The sequence below is a fragment of the Bombina bombina genome, chromosome 2, assembly GCF_027579735.1.
Source record: "Bombina bombina isolate aBomBom1 chromosome 2, aBomBom1.pri, whole genome shotgun sequence".
NCBI lineage: Eukaryota > Metazoa > Chordata > Amphibia > Anura > Bombinatoridae > Bombina > Bombina bombina.
In genome coordinates, this window is record NC_069500.1 from 772,992,187 (window position 1) to 773,018,100 (window position 25,914).

The 25,914-nt window shown below is 38.8% G+C and overlaps 1 protein-coding gene across 1 annotated transcript in view; it reads left to right on the top strand.

Moving 5' to 3' along the window:
• CILP2 (cartilage intermediate layer protein 2) overlaps positions 1–25,426 on the top strand; it is a 74,519-nt gene extending 49,093 nt beyond the window's left edge. Inside the window, exons 6-9 of the mRNA XM_053702927.1 lie at positions 12,710–13,015; positions 19,239–19,347; positions 21,997–22,154; positions 22,312–25,426. Coding sequence (XP_053558902.1) covers positions 12,710–13,015; positions 19,239–19,347; positions 21,997–22,154; positions 22,312–24,680 — 2,942 coding nt within the window. The 3' untranslated portion in view covers positions 24,681–25,426. The remainder of the gene's footprint in view (positions 1–12,709; positions 13,016–19,238; positions 19,348–21,996; positions 22,155–22,311) is intronic.
• Positions 25,427–25,914: the final 488 nt, after the last annotated feature.

Here is a 25,914-nt window from a genome sequence, read left to right on the forward strand (position 1 = left end):
CGAAAAACAGCTATAGATGTGGCTCCTGATAGATTGCGATTGAGGCATATGTATTGTACAGTACATTTGATAGATTAGGCGCTTTTCTTTTAATTGGTAGAATTGATTGGTCTTGGGGTTTCTAGCACTTACGAGTGCTGAGACTTAGGGGGTTGAAAGTGGAAAAGCAGAAGAACAGCATGATGACAGCATCTGCATTCTATGGGGAAAACAGATGATGAGCACCTTGTCATCTTAAATGATTATAGGGACAGTCTAGTCAAAATTTAAATTTGACTAATTAGTATTAACTATTTCAGGCAATATATACAATTCATTCAGACAGATCTCATACTAAAATACAAATAACAATAAGATGAAAGCAAAATTGAAAATCACATTAAAAACCACACTAAAATGATCAACTTTTTGGGACTTCTCCCACGAGTTAAAATCACTCTAAGTTGCTAAAAGGTTATAGCCACCTTAACATTACATATGGCCAGTTCCGTTGTGACAAAACTGCTCTCCAATATCGAAAACCTTCCAATTGTGGGACAGGCTCCGTATGGTTAGACACTGTTCTTTAGTGTCAAAGTTCTAGTTTGAATCTTATCAGTAAGGCCGTATTGACACTTATTAAAGGAACATGAAACCCATTTTTTTTCTTTCATAATTCAGATAGATTAAACTTTTTAAAACAACTTTCCAATTTACTTCTGTCATCAATTTTGCTTCATTATCTTGGTATATTATATAATAATAATATATATATATATATATATATATATATATATATATATATATACACATACACACACACATATATGTGTGTGTTACTGTGTATGTGATTGTATATATATGTGCGTATGTGTATAAATATATGTATAATATAATTGTGTGTGTGTGTGTATATATATATATATATATATATATATATAATTTTTTATATATATATATATATATATATATATATATATATATATATATATATATATATATATATATACACAAACACATATGTGGCTTGTATTTTTATGCTCCCAGAGTGTATTGGACATTGAGAAACATGTACATTAAGATTATGTAGTCTTGAAAAATTAAGGTGTTATTGTCATTTATAAGAAAATCATGTTTAAATTGAAATTAAGTCAATATTTTCCCTAAAATCACATTGCTAATGCATTAACTGATTAATTATTTGTGCATGTAATAATGAAAAATGTCCAAATCCCTTACACTGAGATGAGCTTAGGAGCATGCATATGTCTGGCGGCAGCACCATAAGTAGCCGAAACAATGTAAGAAAATATCTGTTTTTTATGGATGTATGAAACATATAACCTTGGACCAAAGGGAGTCAACATACTTAAACTTTTTATACCAGAAATAATAAAAGCAACAATTAAATTTAACTTTATCAGAGGAAGCAAATTCAACAATTAAGTGTAGATTTTTCCTGGGCTAGATTGTAGGGCTAGTGGAGCACAAATATATTAGCGCTATTGTGTGCTAACATCACACAACTGAAATCAATAGGGATTTTAATTTTGTGCTCAAATTCTAGGGTGTGCTAATATCTGGAGGTTGGATAGCGTGAGTAGAAAGTGAAGTTAGTATGATTTCTTATAACAAAAATACCATGTGATTTTGTTGTTGTTACAGATAATCAGAGACTCTGTATAGAGAATCCCATAACTGTGTTATTTATTTACACATTCCAAGTATGACTAAAAAAAATTAACTAATCAGATAAAGGATAAAAAATAATTATTATTTAAAGGACCATTTTACAAAAATGCATAATAAAAATACAATGCAGTAACACCCTGAATTTCAAAGGAGACAGATTTGTTTTCAGACAAATTTCACAGTTTCATTTCCCTTTCCTGACACAGTGTCATGTGACAGCCACCAGCCAATCACAGACTTATATATATATATATATATATATATATATATATATATATATATATATATATATATATATATATATATATATATATATATATATATATATACACACACTGTGGATGCTTGCACATACTCAATATGAGCTGGTACCTCAGATAGTGTGCACATAATATCACTGTGCACAATTTGATAATTTATCAAATTAATTTAAAATATTTTATTATATCTTTTCATGTGACAACACTGAAGAAATGACACTTTGCTACAATATAAAGTAGTGAGTGTACAGCCTGTATAAGTGTAAATTTGCTGCCCCTCAAAACTCCTCAACACACAGCCATTAATGTCTAAACCATTGGCAACAAAAGTGAGTACACCCCTAAGTGGAAATGTCCAAATTGGGCACAAAATGTCAATATTTTGTGTGGCCACCATTATTTTCCAGCACTACCTTAACACTCTTGGGCATGGAGTTCACCAGAGCTTCACAGGTTGCCACTGGAGTTCTCTTCCACTCCTCCATGATGACATCACAGAGCTGGTGGATGTTAGAGACTTTGCGCTCCCCCACCTTCCGTTTGAGGATGTCCCACAGATGCTCAATAGGGTTTAGGTCTGGAGACATGCTTAGCCAGTCCATCACCTTTTCCCTCAGCTTCTTTAGCAAGGCAGTGGTCGTCTTGGAGGTGTGTTTGGGGTCATTATCATGTTGGAATACTGTCCTGTGGCCAAGTCTCCGAAGGGAAGGGATCATGCTCTGCTTCAGTATGTCACAGTACATGTTGGCATTTATGGTTCCCTCAATGAACTGTAGCTCCCCAGTGCCGGCAGCACTCATGCAGGCCCAGACCATGACACTCCCACCACCATGCTTGACTGTAGGCAAGACACACTTGTCTTTGTATTCCTCACCTGGTAGCCGCCACACATGCTTGACACCATTTGAACCAAATAAGTTTATCTTGGTCTCATCAGACCACAGAACATGGTTCCAGTAATCCATGTCCTTAGTCTGCTTGTCTTCAGCAAACTGCAGGCTTTCTTGTGCATCATCTTTAGAAGAGGCTTCCTTCTGGGATGACAGCCATGCAGACCAATTTGATGCAGTGTGCAACATATGGTCTGAGCACTGACAGGTTGACCCCCACCCCTTTAACCTCTGCAGCAATGCTGGCAGCACTCATATGTCTATTTCCCAAAGACAACCTCTGGATATGACGCTGAGCACGTGCACTCAACTTCTTTGGTCGACCATGGCGAGGCCTGTTCTAAGTGGAACCTGTCCTGTGAAACCGCTGTACGGTCTTGCCCATCATGCTGCAGCTCAGTTTCAGGGTCTTGCCAATCTTTTTATAGAATAGGCCATCTTTATGTAGAGCAACAATTCTTTTTTTCAGATCCTCAGAGAGTTCTTTGCCATGAGGTGCCACGCTGAACTTCCAGTGACCAGTATGAGAGAGTGTGAGAGCGATAACACCAAATTTAACACACCTGCTCCCCATTCACACCTGAGACCTTGTAACACTAACAAGTCATATGACACCGGGGAGGGAAAACGGCTATTTGGGCCCAATTTGGACATTTAAACTTAGGGGTGTACTCACTTTTGTTGCCAACGGTTTAGACATTAATGGCTGTGTGTTGAGTTATTTTGAGGGGACAGCAAATTTACACTGTTATACAGGCTATACACTCACTACTTTACATTGTAGCAAAGTGTCATTTCTTCAGTGTTGTCACATGAAAAGATATAATAAAATATTTGCAAAAATGTGAGAGGTGTACTCACTTTTGTGGGATACTGTATATATATATATATATATATATATATATATATATATATATATATATATATATATATATATATATATTGTATGCTCTATCTGAATCATGAAAGTTACATTTTGACTTTTATGTTTCGTTTTATGATTTAGGGAGTGGGATATTTATGCCAAGTCCACAAAGCATGTGCTTAGGGCATCAGATATTCCCTCATATCCATAGGCTGCATATACTAGATCTAAACATTTCTTAAAGGGACATGAAACCCAAAATGTTTCTTTCATTATTCAGATAGAGAATACAATTTAAAAAAAGCTTCCCATTGACTTCTATTATCAACTTTGCTTCTTTCTGATGTTATTCTTTGTTAAAGAGATAATGAGGGGTACTTATCAATGTGTCAACTTTCCTGCCTTCGCCGGTTCAATACGCCCGCCTAAGCTCGCCTACCTTCGCCGGCGCGGACCTGAAAAAATATGCCTAAGTTATCAATAAATCTGTCAAAAAGCCGCGCACCAAGTACGGGGCGATGAGCAGCGGACTGTGATAGTTATCACTCATCCGATCTCGCTGCTCTTCGGCTTTTTCACAGCTTTATTGCTAGCCTTTCACTAAGCACCCACACTAAACTACACTGTTCTACCCCCTATACTGGCGCCCCAGGAGCCCCTGCAAATCAATAAAGTTACTAACCCCTAAACCGCCGCTCCTAGACCCCGCCGCAACTCTTATAAATGTATTAACCCCTAAACCGCCGCTCCTAGACCCCGCCGCAACTCTTATAAATGTATTAACCCCTAAACCGCTGCTCCCGGACACCGCCGCAACCTACATTATACCTAGTAACCCCTATCCTGCCCCCCCTATACCGTCGCCCTCTATAATAAAGTTATTAACCCCTATCCTGCTGATCCCGCACCTCGCCGCAACTAAATAAATAGTTTAACCCCTAAACCGCCGCTCCCGGACCCTGCCGCAACCTATATTAAATTTATTAACCCCTAATCTGCCCCCCCTACACCGTCGCCACCTATAATACATTTATTAACCCCTATCCTGCCCCCCACTACACCGCCGCCACTGTAATAAATTTATTAACCCCTAAACATAAGTCTAACACTAACCCTAACACCCCCCTTACTTAAATATTAATTAAATAAATCTAAATAATATTTCTATTATTAACTAAATTAATCATATTTAAAACTAAATACTTACCTTTAAAATTAACCCTAATATAGCTACAATATAAATAATAATTATATTGTAGCTATCTTAGGATTTATTTTTATTTTATAGGTAACTTTCAATTTATTTTAACTAGGTACAATAGCTATTAAATAGTTATTAACTATTTAATAGCTACCTAGCTAAAATAAAGAGAAATTTACCTGTAAAATAAATCCTAACCTAAGTTACAATTACACCTAACACTACACTATACTTAAATAAATTATTCCTATTTAAAACTAAAAACTTACCTTTAAAATAAAATTACATTGTAGCTACTGTAGGATTTATATTTATTTTACAGGTAACTTTGTATTTATTTTAGCTAGTTAGAATAGTTATTAAATAGTTATTAACTATTTAATAACTACCTAGCTAAAAGAAATACAAAATTACCTGTAAAATAAATCCTAACCTAAGTTACAATTAAACCTAGCACTACACTATCATTAAATAAATTAAATAAATTAAATACAAATAACTACAATTAAATACAATTACATAAACTAACTAAAGTACAAAAAATAAAAAAAGCTAAGTTACAAAAAATAAAAAAATAGGTTATAAACATTTAAAACATATTACAACAATTTTAAGCTAATTACACCTAATCTAAGCCCCCTAATAAAATAACAAAGCCCCCCAAAATAAAAAAATTCCCTACCCTATTCTACATTAAAAAAGTTCAAAGCTCTTTTACCTTACTAGCCCTTAAAAGGGCCTTTTGTGGGGCATGCCCCAAAGAAAACTGCTCTTTTGCCTGTAAAAGAAAAATACAATCCCCCCAACATTAAAACCCACCACCCACATACCCCTAATCTAACCCAAACCCCCCTTAAAATAACCTAACACTAATCCCCTGAAGATCATCCTACCTTGAGTCGTCTTCACTCAGTCGAGCCACCGATGGAACTGAAGAGGAGATCCGGAGCGGCAGAAGTGATCCTCCAAGGGGCGCTGAAGAAATCTTCCATCCGATGAAGTGATCCTCCAGGCGGCGCTGAAGAAGTCTTCCATCCGGGCGATGTCATCTTCCAAGTGGCGCTGAAGAAGTCTTCCATCCGGGCGATGTCATCTTCCAAGCGGCACTGAAGAAGTCTTCTATCCGGGCGATGTCATCTTCCAAGCGACGCTGAAGAAGTCTTCTATCCGGGCGATGTCATCTTCCAAGCGGCGCTGAAGAAGTCTTCTATCCGGGCGATGTCATCTTCCAAGCGGGGTCTTCAATCTTCAATCTTCATCCCGCCGACGCGGAACATCCTTCTTTCCCGACGGACTACCGACGAATGAAGGCTCCTTTAAGGGACGTCATCCAAGATGGCGTCCCTTCAATTCCGATTGGCTGATAGGATTCTATCAGCCAATCGGAATTAAGGTAGGAAAAATCTGATTGGCTGATTGAATCAGCCAATCAGATTGAGCTCGCATTCTATTGGCTGACCGGATCAGCCAATAGAATGCAAGCTCAATCTGATTGGCTGATTGGATCAGCCAATCGGATTGAAGTTCAATCTGATTGGCTGATTCAATCAGCCAATCAGATTTTTCCTACCTTAATTCCGACCAGATCAGCCAATAGAATGCAAGCTCAATCTGATTGGCTGATTGGATCAGCCAATCGGATTGAACTTCAATCTGATTGGCTGATTCAATCAGCCAATCAGATTTTTCCTACCTTAATTCCGATTGGCTGATAGAATCCTATCAGCCAATCGGAATTGAAGGGACGCCATCTTGGATGACGTCCCTTAAAGGAGCTTTCATTCGTCGGTAGTCCGTCGGGAAAGAAGGATGTTCCACGTCGGCGGGATGAAGATTGAAGATCCCGCTTGGAAGATGACATCGCCCGGATAGAAGACTTCTTCAGCGCCGCTTGGAAGATGACATCGCCCGGATAGAAGACTTCTTCAGCGCCGCTTGGAAGATGACATCGCCCGGATGGAAGACTTCTTCAGCGCCGCCTGGAGGATCACTTCATCGGATGGAAGATTTCTTCAGCGCCCCTTGGAGGATCACTTCTGCCGCTCCGGATCTCCTCTTCAGTTCCATCGGTGGCTCGACTGAGTGAAGACGACTCAAGGTAGGATGATCTTCAGGGGATTAGTGTTAGGTTATTTTAAGGGGGGTTTGGGTTAGATTAGGGGTATGTGGGTGGTGGGTTTTAATGTTGGGGGGGTTGTATTTTTCTTTTACAGGCAAAAGAGCAGTTTTCTTTGGGGCATGCCCCACAAAAGGCCCTTTTAAGGGCTGGTAAGGTAAAAGAGCTTTGAACTTTTTTAATGTAGAATAGGGTAGGGAATTTTTTTATTTTGGGGGGCTTTGTTATTTTATTAGGGGGCTTAGATTAGGTGTAATTAGCTTAAAATTGTTGTAATATTTTTTAAATGTTTGTAACCTATTTTTTTATTTTTTGTAACTTAGCTTTTTTTATTTTTTGTACTTTAGTTAGTTTATGTAATTGTATTTAATTGTAGTTATTTGTATTTAATTTATTTAATTTAGTTAATGATAGTGTAGTGTTAGGTTTAATTGTAACTTAGGTTAGGATTTATTTTACAGGTAATTTTGTATATCTTTTAGCTAGGTAGTTATTAAATAGTTAATAACTATTTAATAACTATTCTAACTAGCTAAAATAAATACAAAGTTACCTGTAAAATAAATATAAATCCTAAAATAGCTACAATGTAATTATTAATTACTTTGTAGCTATCTTAGGGTTTATTTTACAGGTAAGTATTTAGTTTTAAATAGGAATAATTTATTTAAGTATAGTGTAGTGTTAGGTGTAATTGTAACTTAGGTTAGGATTTATTTTACAGGTAAAGTTCTCTTTATTTTAGCTAGGTAGCTATTAAATAGTTAATAACTATTTAATAGCTATTGTACCTAGTTAAAATAAATTGAAATTTGCCTGTAAAATAAAAATAAATCCTAAGATAGCTACAATATAATTATTATTTATATTGTAGCTATATTAGGGTTTATTTTAAAGGTAAGTATTTAGTTTTAAATAGGATTAATTTAGTTAATAAGAGAAATATTATTTAGATTTATTTAATTAATATTTAAGTTAGCGGGGTGTTAGGGGTAGTGTTAGACTTAGGTTTAGGGGTTAATAAATTTATTACAGTGGCGGCGATGTAGTGGGGGGCAGGATAGGGGTTAATAAATTTATTATAGGTGGCGACGGTGTAGGGGGGGCAGATTAGGGGTTAATAAGATTAATATAGGTTGCGGCGGGGTCCGGGAGCGGCGGTTTAGGGGTTAAACTATTTATTTAGTTGCGGCGAGGTGTGGGATCAGCAGGATAGGGGTTAATAACTTTATTATAGAGGGCGGTGGTATAGGGGGGGCAGGATAGGGGTTACTAGGTATAATGTAGGTTGCGGCGGTGTCCGGGAGCAGCGGTTTAGGTGTTAATACATTTATAAGAGTTGCGGCGGGGTCTAGGAGCGGCGGTTTAGGGGTTAATACATTTATAAGAGTTGCGGCGGGGTCTAGGAGCGGTGGTTTAGGGGTTAATACATTTTTAAGAGTTGCGGCGTGGTAAGGGAGCAGCGGTTTAGGGGTTAATATGTATAGAGTAGCTTGCGGTGGGCTCCGGGAGGAGCGGCGGTTTAGGGGGTAATAACTTTATTTAGTTGCGGCGGTGTAGGGGGGGCAGATTAGGGGTGTTTAGACTCGGGGTACATGTTAGGGTGTTAGGTGTAGACAGCTCCCATAGGAATCAATGGGATGTCTGGCAGCAGTGAACATGAACTTTCGCTACGGTCAGACTCCCATTGATTCCTATGGGATCCGCCGCCTCCAGGGCGGCGGATTGAAAACCAGGTACGCTGGGCCGGAAAAGTGCCGAGCGTACCTGCTAGTTTTTTGATAACTAGCAAAAGTAGTCAGATTGTGCCGCACTTGTGTGCGGAACATCTGGAGTGACGTAAGAATCGATCTGTGTCGGACTGAGTCCGGCGGATCGAAGCTTACGTCACAGAATTCTACTTTTGCCGGTCTCTAGCCTTTGATAACTAAGGCGAATCAGCCTCGCCACAAATACGCTGCGGAATTGCAGCGTATTTGAGGTTGACGGCTTGATAACTACCCCCCAATGCCTGAAGCACTGCATGACAGGAAATAGTGCTGCCATCTAGCGCTAATGTATAAAATTGTTGCAAAGCTGCTGCCATATAGTGCTGCAGACACGTGCACACTCCTGAGCTTGCATCCCTTCTTTACAACAAATAACAGGAAAATATAGAAAATGTGGTAATGAAGTCAATTGGAAAGTTGTTTACAACTGTATGCTCTATCTGAATCGTGATAGATGTCCCTTTAACTGTACTGTCAAGTGTTGAGTTGAGCTCTGAGGTTTGAATTTCAGTCAGCAACTGAAAAACAAAAAGATACTATAGATATTTATGTTAAGTCAATGTTTACATGATTGACACAAAACTTTAAAAAAAAAATATTAAAGGGACAGTCTACTCCAGAATTGTTATTGTTTAAAAAGATAGATAATCCATTTATTACCCATTCCCTAGTTTTGCATAACTAACACGGTTATAGTAATACACCTTTTTACCCCTGTGATTACCTTGTATCTAAGACTCTGCAGACTGCCCCCTTTACTCACTGCTTCTGACAGACTTGCATTTTAGCCGTCCGTCTAAGGGGCAGATTTATGACAGTGCGAACGGACATAATACGATGTAGTAGTTCTAGTCAACTGCTTGTGCAATGCCGCCCCCTGCAGATTCAGGGGGTGTCAATCAGCCCGATCGTATAGGATCGGGCGAATTGATGTCCGCAGTCTCAGAGCAGGCAGAGAAGTTGTGGAGCAGCAGTCTAAAGACCGCTGCTTCATAACTGCTGTTTCCGGCGAGCCTGAAGGCTCGTGCGGAAACAGGGGCATCAAGCTCCATTCAGTGTAAAAAACTGTCAAAATGCACTGAGATAAGAGGCAGTTCAACGGCTTAGAAATAAGCATATTAGCCTATCTAGGTTTAGCTTTCCACAAAGAATACAAAGAGAACAACACACATTTGATGATAAAAGTAAATTGGAAAGTTGTTTAAAATTGTAAACTGTATCTGAATCATGGAAGTTTAAAGGTCCATAATAAGCGTCCTCATGCTGTATATGTTTAAATTACTTAAAGTGCATTTAACATTATTTCATATTTTTTTCTTAAAAACAAGTATATTTCATTATAGAAATCTTACATTTATTATTGTAAAATAGTCCCACATGGAGGTTTTCCTAAACGCCCCAGAAATGGGTGTTTTTGTCTTTTCTCATGTCCAAGCCGCATTGCCTAGCACGCTGACACTGAAACAGAGGGGTTTCTAACTGACACGCTAGCAGAGGAACTGGTATCCCTTAGCAACGTTTATATCAGCTCTGCTAGCGTGTCAGTCTAGGCAAAATGATTTTAACCCTTTGTCAAGTTGGGGAAAAAAATCTTTATAGTGTGAAGCATTTTCGGATGTAGAGTTAATAATTGTCATCATGCAAAAAAGTATGACAATACAGAAAAAATAGAGGGATATTGTTTTACCAGAAGACTAATAAAGACATAATTACTCCAATATTACAAAACAAATATAAGTAATACATTGGTTTTAATGAAAATAAATTGCAGCAGTCCAGCAAATAGTAATAGTAAGTAAAACATTGGTTTAGCTATCTTTTAAAATGATTTTATATACAGCTTTTACGTACAGTCACTGCGACGAATCAAGAAATATTAGTGTATATTTGATGTAATAAAATTTGCCATATAACTTTTATGCAGAACATTATCAGCATTCTCAGGACGCTACAATTGTTGCAATAGCAACTATTGCAAATGCGTTCACTCATGAACACGCAAAGAGGGCCGGATCATCTGTAGAGTGACAGGTTGCTGTAACGCTGCAGCCTACATTTCTTAGGAGAGGGGCAGTGGAGCTGTATACACAATTAACTGTGCAGGCTCTGACCCTACATGTCGGTCGTCCGACTCAAGTTATTGGATCTGAAATTTCAGATTTTTATGGGCAGTGGAAGCAATTAATATTTGTAAAGTAAATATCTTTGAAAATGTAAATAACATTTAATACATGTATATGGGGGAACATTTATGACAATAATGAACTTTTGAAAAACGATTTGCTTGGAAATGACTATAATGGTTCTTTAATTTTGACTAGACTGTCCCTTTAAATGCATGTAGCTGGGTGATTACTACTGCATTGCTGAATGCTAATGTGAGCATATCCTGATAAGTATACAAAATGCTAACTCTTGATTAATTAGAAAAACATAAAACATTACATGGTGTATGTGCAGAAACATTGTTACACATTTTGCATAGTATCGATGCTTAAAGGCACAGTACATTAAAAATGTCTAACAGGCAAATGAAAGAGCAATATTTAACACATGATTATAATTTTTTTGCATGAAAAAAGGTTATATTAAAGCAGTTTGCTTTAAAATTAACAGGACGTGTGTGTATGTGTACAAGCAGATCGCCTATGAATTTATAAATGTGTAGTGAAAAACCTCACAGGCATTAAAAAAAAGTATAGAAACATACATTTTCTCTAGCTGTTAGTTTTGTCATAGGGGCCGATTTATCATGTGTCTGGCGGACATGATCCACTGTAGTCACTAGTGATCATGTGCGCCAGACATCGATAAATGCTGACAGCATACGCTGTCGGCATTTATCATTGCACAAGCAGTTCTGGTAAACTGCTTGTGCAATGTCGCTCCCTGCAGATTCGCAGCCAATCTGCCGCTAGCAGGGGGTGTCAATCAACCCGATCGTATGCGTTCGAGCGTCTTGATGTCTGCCGCCTTCGAAGAGGCATACGGGTTAAGGAGCATCGGTCTTAAGACCGCTGCTTCTTAACTCCTGTTTCTGTCGAGCCTGAAGGCGCACACGGAAACAGATGTATTTGGCCATGATAAATCGGCCCCATAATGTTGAACTCACACTTTGACACTTAGGAAAGGTACCACTGATCTCCTCTTGAACAGCTCACATTTGCTATATATAATTTGAAAGCAAAATAGATTGGACCCTAGGGGGCTGAATTATCATTGTGCTGGCGGACATGATTTATCATTGCACAAGCATTTCTAGTGAAATGCTTGTGCAATGCCTCCCCCGGTCAATCGGCCGTTAGCAGGCGGTGTCAATCAACCCAATCATATTGGATCGGGCTGATTGCTGTGTGCCGCCTCAGAGGTGGCGGACGAGTTAAGGAGCAGCGGTCTCATGACCGCTGCTTCTTGACGCCTGGTTCCAGTGATCTGGAAACTACGGGGGTAGATTGCAGCATCCACTGCTTTTTAAATCTACCCCTAGATGTACACTGCAGTTTCTATATATTATAATTTGGTTGTGCTGACAAATGTGGCTCATTATTATGAGTAGATATTCCAGTACCTAGGACAGCACAAAAAAAAGTAAATATGACACTGGACCACACAGTATTGGTAGAAATAGTTAGAGAGCAAAGAAGAGAACTGAACATATAGCTTTAAGGTGTGAGTGACAGAATTCAGGGCTGCTGACCCATTGGGCATTTTCTCTGCTACAATATTGACCAGGATGCTTCAGAACCCTTTAACTGACCACCAGAAGTAGTTGTGTGATATGTGATTGTTACAATTGCACACATTTTGTCTATACTTAGGATGGGAATAGTATACTAGCTTATTTGTCACTACTTTTTTATGTTTTCTATACTTGTGTTTCCACCATTAAAGTACAATTGTGTCATACGTATTGAAATGTCCCTGCTATCTCTTCCAGGCTGCCATCAGTTATGTACCACAGCCAATGCCATCCGTGCCTGCAGTGCATGTACCTGTGCCAGTCATATCCTTCTTGGCAAAGTCCTTAGTTCATATGGATCTGTGCTGCCCAACGCAAAGGTGTTCCTGAAAGAAAAGCTTCTGGGAACTTCTGATACATATGGCCAATTCAGAATACCAGGGATATGTGCAGATGGACACATCAATCTCACTGTACACATGGATGGTTTCTCATCAGTAACTTTGCAGAACACAAAAAATGGCTCCAAATTGTCTTATATTGAAGCTATTTTAAAAAGACAAGGTAAGTCATAGAGATTTAAGGAAATGTTCCACTCTCCTAAAAGTTGGAAAGAATCAAATAGATCCACAGATAAGTCTCTCTAACCTGGGCGTTTTATTATTGTGAGTAAATGGAGGAATGAACACAGTCAGGAAATTTACAATATATGTTATAGTATACACAGTGTATTGGGAAGTGTGTATCATTTTTGTTCTTTTGCACAAGGTATTTGTACAGCATGGGTATCTAGAGAGGGGTAAGAGACAGTAAACACCCACATCCCCCAAATCCAGGTAATCCTAGGATCATCCGGGTATACCTGACATTACTAAGTGGCTGTGGGTAAAGCCCGATGTAATGTAATTCCCCCATCTACACTATTTGTTTTGCCTCTGCCTGGGGGGTTCAAGGAAGGCGTCCTCTAGCATTCACCCCAAATGAACCTTTGGGAATGAGGTTTACAAGGGGCGGAGGCAATAAAGATAGTGGAGATGTGTGAATTAAAGTGCATTGTATATATGTTTGATGCAGGGACTAAATGCACTCTGAGAAAAATGTTCATGTTACATCGGCTTTACCCATAGTCGCTTGGGTAATGTCATGTTTATCCGGTTAATGCCAGGATTACCCAATTTTTTACTTTACCCGCAATATATACAAAACCACTCAGATGATTCACTCTTTCAATTCCAAAGTTCCCCTGCCCCAGGGAACATTTCTATGGATGCCTATGCTGTACAGTGTTATTAACAATGCCTTATATTGCTTTAACACATATAAACAAAATCTATATATCGATTGAGGCTGCTCCTTTCGGTCCAATATTTTGATTTCCATCTGTACAACCACTGAAATAAATATAAAATAGCACAACATATTGTTGATTTGTCATTTTACTTTTACTAGATACTAAGTAAATTCCTGATTAAATTCCACCCAGATGCATTCAGCGTTTTATCCTGATTTCATTCATATTTCAAGCTTAGCTAAGCAGGGAAGGAATTATGTAATATAAATTTCCTCTTCTTTACGCAGGATAATCACTTTTCACACATGAAGCACTTTCTATTCTGATTTTTCTAATAATGGAATCTATTTATATCAACCCACGTGACCTCTTCAAAAGAAAAAAAAATGTCCTCATCCAAATTATATATCCTGACTGTTTGTGTGGCTTTTGTTTTAAAGGGATTTTATTCAAATGCTCAATCACTTGAAAATGATGCAGAATATCTGTAAAAAGCAGACTAGAAAATGTTACATGAACACCTCTTTGTAAAAAAAGGAAGATATTTTACCACAAAATTTCCTCAGTGGACAAATCCGATTGTAAAGAGACATTAAACACCCAATCATGATGCTAGTTCCGGGAATTGCAAGGGAGCATGCATCTGGCATGTGCAGCACAGTCACTTTTCCCTCCTCACTTTAACAAAGTTTACTCCTAAATCTTGTGAGATTCTGATGAACTCCCACAAGATCATATGATAATAAAAATAGTAGATGAAGCATAACAGCTTTGAGAGCACTTACTCTGTTGAGCTGAAGTAGGGTTGCCACCTGTCCCTTAAAATACAGAACACTTATAAGTTATACATGCTGCAGGGTGTGCAGGGAGGGATATGAATAGTGTTGTGCAGAAACACAATAAATGTTCCTCCCTGCACACCCTGCAGCATGTGTAACTCATAAGTGTCAAGGAAAACATGGCTGAGGTGGCTGATTGACCCCCCTGCTAGCGGTCGACTTGGCCGCAAATCTGCAGAGGGCGGCATTGCACAAGCAGTTCACAGGAACTGCTTGTGCAATGATAAATGCTGACAGCGGCTACATCATATCATGTCCGCTCGCACTTTCATAAATCGGCCCCTATAGCTCACTTTTAAACTATACAGGTCACTCCATACATCAGACATTCCATCTAGAAAATTACCCATAGTTTAGCTTTTTATAAATCTTGTGGTTAGTGCTCCATGTATTAGATAGTAGGAGTAGTACATTGTCTGGCATGAAATTAAAGTACATGAAACCCAAAAATTGTCTTTCATGACTCAGATCGAGCACTGGTTTTAAACCTGTCCTCAGGCCTCCCTAACAGGCTAGGTTTTCTGTATTACCTTGGATGAGAGCAGGTAAGATAACAATGTTTATTAATCAGCTGACTATATCACCTGTGCCCCAGTTCAGATATCCTCAAAATCTGGCCTGTTAGGGAGGTCTGAGGACAGGTGTGAAAACCAGTGAGATAGCGCATACAGTTTAAAACAACTTTCCGATTTACTTCTATTATCATCATTCTTGTGTTGTCCTTTGATGAATATGTAGCAATGCAGTAAGCTAAACACATGGGGGCCGATTTATAAAAGTGCAGCAGCGGATCATGTCCGTCCCACATCAATAAATTTAATAATAAATTTATCATTGCACAAGCATTTCACAAGAAATGCTTGTGCAATGTCGCCCCTTGCAGAGGTGGCGGACGAGTTAAGGAGCAGCGGTCTTAAGAGCGCTGCTTCTTAACTCCTGTTTCCAGCGAGCCTGAAGGCTTGCGCAGAAACTGGTGTATACGGCCCCATTGGGCCTCAAACATTACAGTTAAACACAGCTAGGTTTTGTTAGTGTCTTGCAACTACTTCTGCTGCTGCTGATTTGCTCATCAGCTGTTTGTTGCTTGGGATTTGCAGTGCTCTGTAACTAGGGTTGCACCTTAGCCATATTTTCTTGGACACTTATGAGTTATACATGCTGCAGTGCAGGGTGTGCAGAGAGGAACATGAATAGTGCTGTTCAGTGTCACTATGTTTGTGCTTTCCAGGGCTGAAATTCATGTTCCTACCTGCACACCCTGCACCTGCAGCATCTATAACTCATAAGTTTTCAGGATAACATGGCTGAGGTGGCAACCCTATCTGTGACTCCCAATTGAGGTGGAAACCAGTGGTATCGTAAACATTCTACATAGACTTTAATGGAGATAAATGTTTTTATCAAGAGTCTTCACAATTTGCCACATCAATGGAAACTTAGCCATACAGGGAGTGCAGAATTATTAGGCAAGTTGTATTTTTGAGGATTAATGTTATTATTGAACAACAACCATGTTCTCAATGAACCCAAAAAACTCATTAATATCAAAGCTGAATAGTTTTGGAAGTAGTTTTTAGTTTGTTTTTAGTTATAGCTATTTTAGGGGGATATCTGTGTGTGCAGGTGACTATTACTGTGCATAATTATTAGGCAACTTAGCAAAAAACAAATATATACCCATTTCAATTATTTATTTTTACCAGTGAAACCAATATAACATCTCAACATTCACAAATATACATTTCTGACATTCAAAAACAAAACAAAAACAAATCAGTGACCAATATAGCCACCTTTCTTTGCAAGGACACTCAAAAGCCTGCCATCCATGGATTCTGTCAGTGTTTTGATCTGTTCACCATCAACATTGCGTGCAGCAGCAACCACAGCCTCCCAGACACTGTTCAGAGAGGTATACTGTTTTCCCTCCTTGTAAATCTCACATTTGATGATGGACCACAGGTTCTCAATGGGGTTCAGATCAGGTGAACAAGGAGGCCATGTCATTAGATTTTCTTCTTTTATGCCCTTTCTTGCCAGCCACGCTGTGGAGTACTTGGACGCGTGTGATGGAGCATTGTCCTGCATGAAAATCATGTTTTTCTTGAAGGATGCAGACTTCTTCCTGTACCACTGCTTGAAGAAGGTGTCTTCCAGAAACTGGCAGTAGGACTGGGAGTTGAGCTTGACTCCATCCTCAACCCGAAAAGGCCCCACAAGCTCATCTTTGATGATACCAGCCCAAACCAGTACTCCACCTCCACCTTGCTGGCGTCTGAGTCGGACTGGAGCTCTCTGCCCTTTACCAATCCAGCCACGGGCCCATCCATCTGGCCCATCAAGACTCACTCTCATTTTATCAGTCCATAAAACCTTAGAAAAATCAGTCTTGAGATATTTCTTGGCCCAGTCTTGACGTTTCAGCTTGTGTGTCTTGTTCAGTGGTGGTGGTCTTTCAGCCTTTCTTACCTTGGCCATGTCTCTGAGTATTGCACACCTTGTGCTTTTGGGCACTCCAGTGATGTTGCAGCTCTGAAATATGGCCAAACTGGTGGCAAGTGGCATCTTGGCAGCTGCACGCTTGACTTTTCTCAGTTCATGGGCAGTTATTTTGCGCCTTGGTTTTTCCACACGCTTCTTGCGACCCTGTTGACTATTTTGAATGAAACGCTTGATTGTTCGATGATCACGCTTCAGAAGCTTTGCAATTTTAAGAGTGCTGCATCCCTCTGCAAGATATCTCACTATTTTTGACTTTTCTGAGCCTGTCAAGTCCTTCTTTTGACCCATTTTGCCAAAGGAAAGGAAGTTGCCTAATAATTATGCACACCTGATATAGGGTGTTGATGTCATTAGACCACACCCCTTCTCATTACAGAGATGCACATCGCCTAATATGCTTAATTGGTAGTAGGCTTTCGAGCCTATACAGCTTGGAGTAAGGCAACATGCATAAAGAGGAGGATGTGGTCAAAATACTCATTTGCTTAATAATTCTGCACTCCCTGTATAGTTGTATGGCCAGTAGTGTAACAATTACATTCTCTAACAAATTAAATCATGTCATTTTTCAACTATCGTATCCTCTAAAGTTTGTGAAGTCAGTTGCATTTTATAGCATAAGAGTGTGAACATGTTTTATTTGAAAACCCCAAATTTCTTTTTCTTCCTTTTTTTTAACCCACTAAATAACGCTTTGCTATAAAGCTGGGATTTTTTTGCTTCATTTGAAAGTGACAGTGATGATGATTCTGGAAGCTTCTCAGAACATTCTTTAAATGGTTTCTTGAAGCTTGAAACCTCTAAGAACTGTTTTATAAATCCTATGTTCTGCTAGTTACAGCCAGTGGTGTCACTAGGGTTGGTGTCACCCGGTGCGGTAAGTCATGGTGTCACCCCCCCCCCCCCAGAAAGCAGACACACACAAAAACACAGGCAAACACACATACAAACACTTAGACACACTTAAAAACATACTCAGATGCACACACAAACACTCGGAAACACACTCAGACACACACACAAAAACACTGAGACACACAAAAACACTGAGACAAACAAAAACTCAGACACACACATACAAAATATGTAAACTGCACTGCATTAATTATGAAGCTCATGCCTAGAGCTGCTCCCTGGCTCAGCAGAACATCAAATGAAAGATAAACAGAGCACTCTAAAATAAATCACTGAAGAAAAGGTTTAGGTGCGCAAACTATGAAAATTCTGCTCTCTGACTCTGTTCCAAGTCTGTCAGTGCACAGCCCTGGGTCGCATGTCACTGAGCAGTGAGCACAGATAGGCAGGCAGGTTTAGGCTAGCAGCGCAACTTTGCAAGCCCCACGGCACACCCACAACATTCATAGTGAAATTGGGCAGGGGAGGAGCAAAGTACAAACAAGCAAAAGCAGCCGGGAAAACTATTTGTTGAAATTGCAGCACTGGCTCAAGGGGCAAAAAAATTGTGTGTCTACAACTTCCCCAGTCCCACTAATGTTCACAAATGCCAGCCTCTAATAAAATAATCTATGCATCTCAACATTGTATTTCTTTGAATTTCAATAAAATTTAAAAAAAAAAAAAAAAATTTTTTGGTGTCACCCCCTGGAGGGTGTCACCCAGGTGCGGCCCGCACCCCCCGCACCCCCTAGTGACGCCACTGGTTACAGCCATCTGCATATGAAGGTTACAAATATCCACTTACATTTAACTATTACTGTTTTCTTTTTATAAGGGCAATGTAAAACTAGCTATAGAGTTATTAACTCTTTTAACCTACTTGTATATTTTCATCCTGAAGATAAAGAAACATGAAAGTTAAAATTAAACTTTTAGGATTCAGATAGAGCATGCAGTTTTATGACACTTTTAAATTCACTTCTGTTAACAAATTTACTTTGTTCTTTTGGTATCCCTTGTTGAAAAGCATATGTGCATATCAATACACTACTGGGAGATAGCTTGTGATTTGTAGCTACACAAATTTGTTTCTTGTCATTGGCTCACCAGATGTATTTAGCTCCCAGTTGTTCATTTCTACCCTGAATCTGACTTTAGCTAGATGTTTAATTCATTTGCTCTAACATATTAGAGCATTTTCTTTTTCCACTTTTATGTTCCTTTAAATGTTTATATTGACTTTGCCTTTCTTTCGCAGAAAAGCCATATATGGTGCAGCATCCATACTCCAAGATCCGAAGAGTAGGACAGAAGGTTACAATGTGTTGTGAAGCTACAGGCAACCCAGCTCCTACAAAGTATTACTGGTGAGAGCAAAGAGCACTGTGATGAAAATTCCTGGTACCGCATTTAAAAGTCAGTAGTTAAGAGTTTTATGATCTAACGCCGTAGTATAAAACCTTTAACTAAAGTGCTAAAAAGTACACTAACACCCATAAACTACCTATTAACCCCTAAACCGAGGCCCCCCACATCGCAAACACTATAATAAATATTTAACCCCTATTCTGCTGAACGGACATCGCCGCCACTATAATAAATATATTAACCCCTAAACCGCCACACGCCCGCCTCGGAAACATTAGTTACATTTTATTAACCCCTAATCTGCCGTCCCTAACATTGCCGCCACCTACCTACATTTATTAACCCCTAATCTGCTGCCCCCAACGTCGCCGCCACTATATTAAAGTTCTTAACCTTTAAACCTAAGTCTAACCCTAACCCCCCCTAACTTAAATTTAATTAAAATAAATCTAAATACAATTACTATAATTAACTAAATTATTCCTATTTAAAACTAAATACTTACCTATAAAATAAACCCTAGGATAGCTACAATATAACTAATAGTTACATTGTAGCTAGCTCAGGATTTATTTTTATTTTACAGGACATTTTGTATTTATTTTAACTAGGTAGAATAGTTATTAAATAGTTATTAACTATTTAATAGCTACCTAATTAAAATAAAGACAAATTTACCTGTAAAATAAAACCTAACCTAAGTTACAATAACACCTAACACTACACTACAATTAAATTAATTCCCTAAATTAACTACGATTCAATACAATTAAATAAAATTATCTAAAGTACGAAACCCCCCCACTAAATTACAGAAAATAATAAAATAATTACAAGTTTTTTAAACTAATTACACCTAATCTAATCCCCCTAATAAAATAAAAAAGCCCCCCAAAATAATAAAAAGCCCTACCCTATACTAAATTACAAATAGCCCTTAAAAGGGCCTTTTGCGGGGCATTGCCCCAAAGTAATCAGCTCTTTTACCTGTAAGAAAAGTACAATACCCCCCAACATTAAAACCCACCACCCACACACCCAACCCTACTCTAAAACCCACCCAATCCCCCCTTAATAAAACCTAACACTAACCCCTTTAAGATCACCCTATCTTGAGAAGTCTTCACCCAACCGGGCCAAAGTCCTCAACGAAGCCGGGCGAAGTGGTCCTCCAGACGGGTGAAGACTTCTCAAGGTAGGGTGTCTTCAAGGGGTTAGTGTTAGGTTTTATTAAGGGGAGATTGGGTGGGTTTTAGAGTAGGGTTGGGTGTGTGGGTGGTGGGATTTAATGTTGGGGGGGTATTGTACTTTTTTTTACAGGTAAAAGAGCTGATTACTTTGGGGCAATGCCCTGCAAAAGGCCCTTTTAAGGGCTATTTGTAATTTAATATAGGGTAGGGCTTTTTATTATTTTGGGGGGCTTTTTTATTTTATTAGGGGGACTAGATTAGGTGTAATTAGTTTAAAAAACTTGTAATTATTTTATTATTTTCAGTGATTTAGTGTTTGTTTTCGTACTTTAGATAATTTAATTTTATTGTATTTAATTGTAGTTAATTTAGGGAATTAATTTAATTGTAGTGTAGTGTTAGGTGTTATTGTAACTTAGGTTGCCTGTAAAATAAAAATAAACCCTAGGCTAGCTACAATGTAACTCTTAGTTATATTGTAGCTATCTTAGGGTTTATTTTATAGGTAAGTATTTAGTTTTAAATATGAATAATTTAGTTAATTATAGTAATTTTATTTAGATTTATTTAAATTATATTTAAGTTAGGGGGGGGGTTAGTGTTAGGGTTAAACTTAGGTTTAGGGGTTAACAACATTATTAAAGTGGCGGCGACGTTGGGGGCGGCAGATTAGGGGTTAATAAGTGTAGGTAGGTGGCGGCAGTTTAGGGGTTAATAAATAAAATGTAGGGTTCGGCGATGTTGGGGGCAGCAGATTAGGGGTTAATACATATAATGTAGGTGGCGGCGGTGTCTAGAGCAGCATATTAGGGGCGGCAGATTAGGGGTTAATAAGTGTAAGATTAGTGGTGTTTAGATTCGGGGTTCATATTAGGGTGTTAGGTGTAGACATAACTTTTATTTCCCCATAGGAATCAATGGGGCTGCGTTAGGAGCTTTACGCTGCTTTTTTGCAGGTGTTAGGTTTTTTTTCAGGCGGCTCTCCCCCATTGATTCCTTTGGGGAAATCGTGCACACGCACGTTTAGCCAGCTCACCGCTACGGTAAGCAGCGCTGGTATTGAGGTGAGATGTGGAGCTAAATTTTGCTCTCCGCTCACTTTTCTGCCTCTAACGCCGGGTTTGTAAAAACCCGTAATACCAGCGCTGTCCGTAAGTGAGCTGTGATCATAAACTGCTCGTTAGCACCGCACCCCTGTTAACGCAAAACTCGTAATCTAGGTGATTATTTTTAACTCATAATAGTTGTCCTTTTCAGGTATTTAACCCTTTTTTATACACATAGGAATCATATTGAGTTGAACTCTTCTATGCTCACCTTTTAGTTCTGCCATTTTTGTGACATTTACTTGTAGGATCATAATTCTATTAAATAAAATGATTTACTTATTTATCGCTGTTATATTTGCAACTGCAGCCATTCCATCACATCTTGAATGATCTGATATTTCCCCTGCAGGTATCACAATGGGACACTACTGGACAAACAGACACTTAAATACAACAAACAGTTAATCTTACGAAATATTCATCCAGCCCACTCAGGGACATACCAATGCAAAGCCAGTAATGGACTAGGAACTATCAAGTCTTCTTTGACCAAACTGACTGTCATAGGTGAGATTGTATAATTACATTCTATGTGAAGTCTGTTGCATTTCAATCAATATAAATAAACTTTTTATATATATCATAATCCTCACAACACTATTATGTCATCCTTCAAAGTTTGTGATTTAATGTATTAATCATAGTTATTTTTCTTTTATTACAGGTAAAGGAGAAGCCAGTTGTGAAAAGTTACCCCAGGAACACCTTATTAAACTTCCCACAGACTGCTATCAGTCCAAAACTGGTTCTTTCTATTACAATGCTGGCAAGTGTCCTAACACAAGATGCATTGGCCACTTGAGCTCAGATCTTCTATGCAAAGATAAAGTAGATTACTGCTGTGGAGTAAATCGGATGGAATTGAAAGAGGTTAAATGCGCTGGATACATGCTGCCCATCATGGTGGTGTCAGACTGCAACTGTAGTCAATGTGTTCAGCCTAAGGTGTTGGTAAGAGGAAGAGTCACAACATATGATACTGGGGAACCATTACGTTTTGGTCAGATCCTGGTGAACAGGGAGAACATGGGCTTCACTGGATACAAGGGGGAGTTTACAATAGAAGTTCCAATTGGCACAGAAAGGTTTGTGGTCACTTTTGTGGATCCTCAAGACAAGTTTGTGGAGACTATCAAAGTATTTCCCTTTGACTCAAAAGGTAGTAATGTATACCAAGATGTTAAGGTGATGAGAAAAAGTGACCCAGTAAATCTAGATTCGACTTTGACCAATATACTTTCTCTTGGAAGTGTAGAGAAAGAAGACCCTATTGGGGAACTGGTCATATCACCTAACTCTTTCACCAGAAGCAATGGTGAATCCTACAAAGGTACTGTTAAGGCAAGTGTTACCTTTCTTGATCCAAGGAATATTAGCACTGCATCTGCAGCCTCAAGTGACCTTAATTTTGTAAGCAGAGATGGAGATATATCCCCATTGAGGACATATGGGATGTTTGCAGTGGACTTTAAAGAAGAAGCAACCAATGTCCCGCTCCAGATTGGAAAAGTTGAAGTACATCTCAATGCAGAGCAAGTTAAGATGCCAAAGCACCTTAAAGAAATGAAGCTCTGGTCCTTGAACCCAAAGACTGGTCTCTGGGAAGAAGAAAGTAATTTCCAAGTAGCAAGAGAGAGCCGGAGAAAAAGGAGGGAGGAGAGGACATTTTTGATTGGTCAGCTGGAGATAAAAGAGAGACGTCTGTTCAACTTGGATGTGCCTGAAAATAGACGGTGTTTTGTTAAAGTTAGAGCCTATATGAATGACAAATTTATACCTAATGAACAGCTAGAAGGGGTTGTTATAACCTTGATAAACCTAGAGCCTATGCCAGGATTCTCATCTAACCCAAGAGCTTGGGGTCGATTTGACAGTGTGATCACTGGACGGAATGGGGCTTGTCTCCCAGCTTTCTGTGATGCTCAGAGACCAGATGCTTATACTGCATATGTCACTGCCATAATGGGTGGAGAGGAACTTGAAGCTGCACCATCTTCACCTAAACTGAATCCCAATGTTATTGGTGTTTCTCAACCCTATTTATCCAAGCTGGGGTATGAAAGGACTGACCATGAAGACTCAGCGTATAAAAAGACAGCCTTCAAAGTTAATCTTGCAAAGCCAAACTCAAACAATTTTGAGGAGACAAGAGGTCCTATTTATTCATATAGAAACCTTCGTGGATGTGAAGAAGCACCAGTCTCAGACAACCATTTTCGATTCTATCGGGTGGAAGAAGACAAATATGAATACAATGTTGTTCCTTTTGATGAGTCTGACTTAACTTCATGGATTGGTGGGTACCTTTCCTGGTGGCCTAACCCTCAAGAATTCCGAGCCTGCTACATGAAGGTGAGGATTCAGGGTCCACAAGATTACATGGTCCGGTCCCGCAATATTGGAGGGAGCCACCCAAGGACTACTGGTCATCTGTATGGCTTGAGGGACATCAGGACGGTAAGAGACTTGCAAGTGGAAAGCACATCTGCAGCTTGCCTGGAGTTCAAGTGCAGTGGGATGCTTTATGATCAGAATTTAGTTGATCGTACTCTAGTTGTAGTAGCTCCACAAGGCAGTTGCCGTGTTGCAGAGGTCAACAGCCTCCTAAAAGAGTATCTTGCTCGCCACCCTCCACTTGCAATAGGAAATGATACTGGTTCATTTAGTATGCTGGCTCCTGTTGATCCTCTAGGACATAACTATGGTATCTATACTGTAACTGATCAGAACCCACATCTTGCAAAAGAAATTGCTATTGGGCGATGCTTTGATGGCACCTCAGATGGTTTCTCTAGGGAGATGAAGTCCCAGATGGGTATAGCTCTGACTTTCCGATGCCAAGAGAAACCAGTTACACGTGAGAGCTTCTTCCAGCGCCTGCTCAACAATCCTGGGGATACCCTTCGTGAAATTCGACAAGAAATGAAAGAGAGTGAACAACCCCCACAAATTGTACCTTATCCCATAACTAGTTCTTCAGCTAGGAGGCCCCCAGGAAATAAAAGACAATCAAGACAACCTCTGAAAAACTGAAAGGGTGACAACTTTACCTTTGTTTCAGTAAAACCACCAAATATTTGCATACATACAAATTCGTAAAAACTGAATATAAAAACTATAATGTTCTGAAAATTTCCATTGACATCATTGGGAATGAACAGTAATAATTTGTGAGAGTTTGCTGGAAATATCAATTACTTGACTATTTTGCATTAATATTATCCTCATCTCATCTGATATGGTCTATGACATTTATAAAATACATAGGCATGCTTTTAGAGGCTGAAATGTTGGTTCTGTAATATTTAACTTTCAATAACCTATGAGGTAGTTTAATTTGAGCAATTGGGTCGCTCGGCGAGAAAATTAGGAAGTCTGTTTGCTGCACTTACTTTGCAGGCAGAGTGACCCCCATGTCATCAATGTAACCTGTTTTCTGTTGCAGTAGCTGTGAAAGGGTTAACCCTGCAATCTATATACAATGACTTCACGTGGGTGATGAAAAACAGATCAGAGAGGAGGATAGCTAATCAGTGTAAAACTACATTGTATTTGCCACATGCTTTTAATTTAAAAAGCCATAAGATTAAAGAATAAGACATCCCACCTAAACAATGTTTTTTTATAGGTCTGAATGGCTGCAATTAAACCAGCTGTTTTTTTAGTAAATACTTTCAACTTAAAATACACCTGTAATAGATTTGCAGTAAAGCAAAATATATCCTACATTATCTGGTACTTCCCTTTACAGATTATAATAAAAAGCTGGTTATGTGTAATGAGTTGTTTATAATATACGTATAAAGGACAGTACTGCCTTGGGTAACAATGCCGCCCTGGCAATGTTTTATATTTACTGGGTCAAATTAAAAATGTTTACTACTATATTGATATATTTAAGGGCTCAGTCTCTCGTGGAAGCAAAGCATTAATAATGACAAAGGCATGTTTAACAACTCTGCCTCTAAGGACCAAGGTGCACTATAATGACTCTTGTCTGGATTCATTAAAACTTTTTCACTAAGAACTGCAAATGTGAGATCTGTCAGGTCTGCAAGTAATCAAAAAAGTAAAGGTTTACATTTAAAGCCTTGTATCTCACTCAATGATTTTCTGTACATTTCTGTATAAGGAGACAGAAATGCAGTATTTTACATACAAAAAGTGGAGGTGATAGAGTCACTTCCACAAAAGAATGCGGTTTTAGCACTCACTGTCTTAACCTCATATACAGCGTTTACTTCCAGAGTGTAAAACTTAACTTTTA